We start from the raw sequence: 5,444 nt of genomic DNA, 5'->3' as shown, positions 1-5,444 counted from the left end.
GCGGGGCAGGGGCGCCGCGGCGGCCGGTGCAGGCGCAGCTGCAGCGTGCTGGGCGCAGCGGCGGTGGTGGTCCTGGCGCGCACTGAGCTCCGGATGATATGCGTAGCCGTGATTGCATGACTGCTCCCGCTGTATATTGCTGCTGCTACAAGACAGACGGGCAGCGTTTCAATGCTAAAGTTTTGCTTTTCAGATGGGTGTAAGTAGGGATGTATGGCGCGTTGAATTCTGTACACCCCAATCGTATCAAATAACACTTCTTTACGCATTGCATTGCTGTTGTCGGCACTCCCCAGATCGTGTCACCCCGGTGATCAAGTCGCACAAGCACGAAACCCATGTCAGGCCTACACAGGTGGTGTGTCAACAGGTCAGCATCACGTTGCTGTAGCCCGGCCGCCACTCCGTTTGGGCTTGGACGACAGCAGCACAAGGCAAGGCGCAGGGCAGGTGCGAGCCGCAGTGGGGCGCTGCTTGAATCTGCTCAGGAGGGGCCAGGGAGTGCCACCCCTCGCCCGGCCCAGCGGTTCATGGAGATGCACCAGCCGAAGACGCGCCCTTTGGTTCCCCGCAGTTGCGGCGATGGCATCGGGCGGCGGCGGCGGCGACGGAGGCCGCGTGATCGCGCTCGATTTCGACGGCGTGGTGTGCGACTCAGTTGGGGAGAGCAGCCTCTCGGCGTTCAAGGTTTGTGCAGGCTGTTAAGAGCGCAAGGGGGGCCCGCAGCAGACTGATAGACCGACAATTCGTGTCAGGAGGCCGGCCGGCAACTGCGACGCAGGGCCCGTCTCAGCGGCTGGTTCGTCGCCTCGCAGCTGTCAGCCGGCAGGACGAAAAAGCAGACCACCCCGCCAGGCCCCCTCCCCAGCAGCGCCACCCCCCTGATGGCCCGCAGGCCGCGGCCATCTACTGGCCCGACATCTTCGCCACCCCTGAGGCGGAGGCCCAGAAGCCGCGGCTGGTGGAGCAGATGCGCGCGGTGCGGCCGGTGGTCGAGACGGGGTGAGCTCTGAAAGGGGGCCCGCGGCGGCGGCGGCGGCTGTGGCCACGGCCGCGACGGCGGCGCGCCTGTGACGCTGCACCCTGCCAACGTGGCTGGCAGGCGCAGCCTCGTCTGGAGACGCAGCACCATGGGGGCTTGGGGGGCGCCGCTCCTGCTGCCAACTGACGCTGCCGACTTGGGGCACGATTCTTGATGTGTAAGATTGACAGACACTGCCCCTGGACATCACCACCAGACTTGGAATAATCTCATTTGACAAATCAGCCAATCAAACCAACCAACCAATCAACCAACCAACCAACCAACCAACCAACCAACAATCAGGTATGAGAACGTTGTCCAAATCCGCTGCCTGTACGAGGGGGTGGGCGTCGAAGACATGCTTGAGCGGTGGCACGCCGGCATGCTGGACGATTACATGAAGAAGTGGCAGCTGGACAGGCACGAGGTGGGGCCCCGCAGGATTATGCTGTAAGCATCTTATGTGTGTTGTAGTTTTAATTGTGGGGGAGCAGCAGAGGTAATTCAAGGATTTTGGGTGGGCTGGGTTATGCAGGGCTGGCAAGGAGTTGTCAAAACTGTGAAGGTGGAAATACCTGGGGACGCGGCCAGCAATCCGCTTGGCACGGCCCCGACGACGCCCCTGGCCCGCCTTCGCAAGGCACCTGCTCCGCAGCCCGGCCCGCATAGCCCCTGCCCAGCCAGCCTGAACTGCCCCCAGCTCCTCGGCGCCTCGACGACGCACGCCGCGCCCGCGCCGCCCGCACGCGCTTTGCAGCTCGTCACCTTGTTCGGCCGCGTGCGAGACGACTGGATCGCGTCCGACCTGGCGGGGTGGCTCGCGCCCAACAGGATCTACCCCGGGGTGGCGGACGCGGTCAGGGCCGCGCTGGCGGGCGGCGACGAGGTGTATGTCGTGACAACCAAGCAGGTGCGCCGCGGGCCCCATGCATCGGGCCCGGCTGCGCGGCGCGGCACGGCACCGAGGCGGGCGCGTTGTGAAGCGGCGGGCTTGCCCTTGTGCATGGAGGGCGACTTGGAGCCGGGGCAGGAACTCGATTCCTCAGAGCACGGTTCTGCGGGGGGCGGCGCCCGGCTGTCGTGCAGCATCTCCACCTCACGTCCGTCAAGCCCACAAGCCCCTTCACACGCCTGTCTCCGCCGCCCCGCACGCCCGATGCCCCGGTCCCGCCCTGCGATTCGCCCGCTCTCCCTCACCCCCTTGGCCCCGCCCAGGCGCGCTTCACCGCCACCCTGCTGCGCGACATGGCCGGCATCGACCTGCCGCCCGAGCGCATCCACAGCACCACAGTCTCCGGCGAGCCCAAGAGCCGCGTGCTCGCGAGGCTGGCTGAGCAGCACCCGGGGGCGGCGAGCTACGTGTTTGTGGAAGACAAGTTCTCGACGCTCGAAAAGGTGGGGGAAGGGGGCGTTGGCAGTTGGCCGGCGGCGGGCTTTAAAGGCGTGTTGCTGGAGTGTCATTCTCCCGTGCCCAGTGGGCGTCCCGGGCGTGAGCGGCCCGCTGAAAATGCTGGTGTGCTGATTGCAGCCGGCTGGGGACTGGTTGTTTTGCAGGCGTGCATGTTAGCCTCGCGTGGCCCAGCCGCCCGCGTCCCCTGGGACAGACCGGTGTCTAAACCACCACACAATGGCTCTGCCGATGCACGTTTGCAGGTGATCAAAGCACCGGAGACGGCCGGCAAGTGGCGGCTATTTCTGGTTGACTGGGGTTACAATACCCCGCCTGAGCGGCAGCAGGCGGCGGACAACCCGGGGATCGAGCTTGTGGGGGTGCAGCAGTTTGCAGATCTGATGGCTGGCACGCTGTGACGAGGGTGCGTCGGTTGCTGCTGGGCTGTCTGGACTTGACTGTTCTTGCGCTGCGCAGATTGCTGCGCTCTGGTGCTGCCTGATTCGGCCGCAGAGCATCCCCTTCCACGTTATTTATTGGGGGTGGGATGAAGATGGTGACAGCGGACCCCTTGACCTGATATGCCAAAGTGCCATACCCACGCGACTCCAGTGAAATGCCAAAGCGCCATACCCAGGCAACTCCAGTAAAATGCCAAAAACAATTCATCAGAGTGTTTGTCACCTATTGACACGTTTATTTGGGCACCAAAATACAGCGCTGTTGCTGCATCGCGCCTGGCGACTGGCTACAGCCAGCTATTGGCCAGTGGTCCAGCACCTCATCACTGCTGCCCTGTAAAACTTCGACCCCTCGAGCAGCGACGAGAGACGTGCCGTGTGTGCACCTCGCGCGACCCTCTTTGAGTACTTCCTGCGAGGGCCCAGTCCAGTATTGTTGGAGGAGCACCCGAGGTTGCACCGCAGCGGTGGGCACGCATCCTGCCAAGCAAACAGGAGGCCGACCGCCTTGCGTCGCTGCTGGTTTAATCTTGCAGCAGTCCTCGCTATCAGGAGAGTAAACATTGTCGCATGGTGACCACAGCGCAGCGCCCGTGTGACAGGGCAGCACACCACGTGCAAATGCCCCAAGCACTTCCTGTGAGATAGAGCGCCATCCAGCCGCATGGTCACAAACGAGTTGATGGCGACCGTTAGGAATTGGGCCATGGCAGGTTGCCAGGTTGGATGCGAGGGGTTACGTCAAGGGCTGAGCCCTCCCGTGTGGCAGTCTGTTTCCCACACAAGAGGGGCGAGCCAACCGCACGGCGCGCGTGATTGCTGCACTGCCAGCAGGCAACGAGGACGGCAACGCTGAGCCATTTTTGTCAATGTTGGCTGCGTTGAGGGCTCCGGCCGAGCGCAGCCTACAGATGAACAGCTGCTTTTCAAGGCATTTGCTCTGCATCGGCCCCTTTCGCCCGCCGCGCGCACACCGCCCATTACCAGCAGTGGGGTCAAAGTCGAGGAGAGAGCGCTGGTGCACTGCAACGTCACTTTACGCAGCTGCATGCTGCATGCTGCTGCTGCTGCTGCTGCTGCTGCTGCTGCTGCTGCTGCTGCTGCTGCTGCTGCTGCTGCTGCTGCTGCTGCTGCTGCTGCTGCTGCTGCTGCTGCTGCTGCTGCTGATTGGACTCATTGGCTCGTCATGAGAGGGGCAAAAGCACCACTGTGGGCATGACAGGACGTTGGGCTTGCCTCAAGTCCTGCCCGACAAACCTCAGGCCAGGGTCAAGCGGCCAGGCCAGTCCGCCGCATGATGGTGGGTCCTTGGTGCATATCAAGTACCCATGCCTACCAGACAGCGCCCGTACAGCATCGTGCGAGCCAGATGGTGCCACAGTGACTCTGCAGTGTGCCGGAGTGTCTTCGCCCCCGCGTTCACACGGGGGTCAGCATACGCGAGGGTGAGCGCCTGTCCGGCGTGGCTGCGTAATCAAGTCCGACGGCGCAGTCCGGATGGAGGGGCACCATCAGCGCCCAAACACAGTCACACAATATTCGCTCTAAAGTGCAGCAAATTCACAATTTGCGATGCCTGTGCAGACAGTGACCCAAGTGCCTGATGCGCTTACGACTCAGTCTGAGGCGCGTGGCCGGCCCAAGTCTTCCCGCCCAGGCTCCTACGGCTGCGCTAGGAAACACGCACAGCGTTGGCCTCGTATGAAAGAGTTGATCTTGGGAATGGTTTTTTACTTGATCACAGCAACATCGCCATATGGACCTCCACCGGGCTAGATGCAGGGAGTCATCGCAAGCGACGGCTGCTCGTGCCCTGAGTCAGGCCTCAAAAACATGGGCACAGCTCGCCGCGTGCCGCATGCAGCCTCAGAGACCCGCGTGTGAAAGCAGAATATTTTTCATCCAATTGACAACTCGCTCCATGTACGCCCACGCAGTCCAGACGCACTCCTCCCGTGACAAAAGGCCACCTCGGTGTGTCATGAAGGGTGGTCGGAATCCGGGTGCGAGGAGTTTGGTAAGCACCGCCACGACTATAAAACGCGTGTATATCCCTAGCAAATTCATTCCACCGCCTCCACCCACGCCTACCCACTCAAACAGTCCATCGCTTCCGCTCCTCAGGTGGGCTCGATCGTCCGGGATGTTGCATGATGCTTGACGCAAGTGTATTGAGCGTTGGATCAGGGGCATCGCATTGAACACCAACGCGTCCAGCCACCCCAGGCCGCCCCCCCCCCCCCGCCATCCTGCCGCAACACATCCTGACTGTCCCCATCTTGTCGCCGCTCTTTCCTCCCTCCCCTGCTCCCCAACACGCACAGGCTTCACCACACCACCCTTCACAATGGCTCGCATCCTCGCCGTGGCCGCCATGGCCGTGTTCGTCCTGGCCGCGCCCGCCCTTGCGGCCCGTGACCTCAAGCAGCTGGGCGCCGTCACTGGCGCCGTGAACGGCCTCCTGGGCACTGTGGGCACCACCGTCAACGGCCTCCCCGTTGTTGGCCCCGTCGTGGGCCCTGTGGTCGGCACTGTGGGCGGCACTGTGGGCGGCCTGCTCGGCACCGTC

General features: G+C 63.1%; 1 protein-coding gene across 1 annotated transcript; it reads left to right on the top strand.

The window, feature by feature from the left end:
- Positions 1-582: 582 nt before the first annotated feature.
- MNEG_2528 (hypothetical protein) lies at positions 583-2,833 on the top strand (the record flags this gene model as incomplete). Its single annotated transcript, XM_014048995.1, has 6 exons — positions 583-687; positions 896-1,002; positions 1,328-1,451; positions 1,782-1,934; positions 2,240-2,419; positions 2,678-2,833. The coding sequence occupies 6 exons, from the start codon at positions 583-585 to the stop codon at positions 2,831-2,833; spliced, it is 825 nt and encodes a 274-aa protein (XP_013904449.1).
- Positions 2,834-5,444: the final 2,611 nt, after the last annotated feature.

This window comes from Monoraphidium neglectum (assembly GCF_000611645.1).
Source record: "Monoraphidium neglectum strain SAG 48.87 unplaced genomic scaffold scaffold00288, whole genome shotgun sequence".
Lineage (NCBI taxonomy): Eukaryota > Viridiplantae > Chlorophyta > Chlorophyceae > Sphaeropleales > Selenastraceae > Monoraphidium > Monoraphidium neglectum.
The sequence above is the reverse complement of the archived record's forward strand: the minus strand, read 5'-3'. Positions and strand labels throughout refer to the sequence as shown.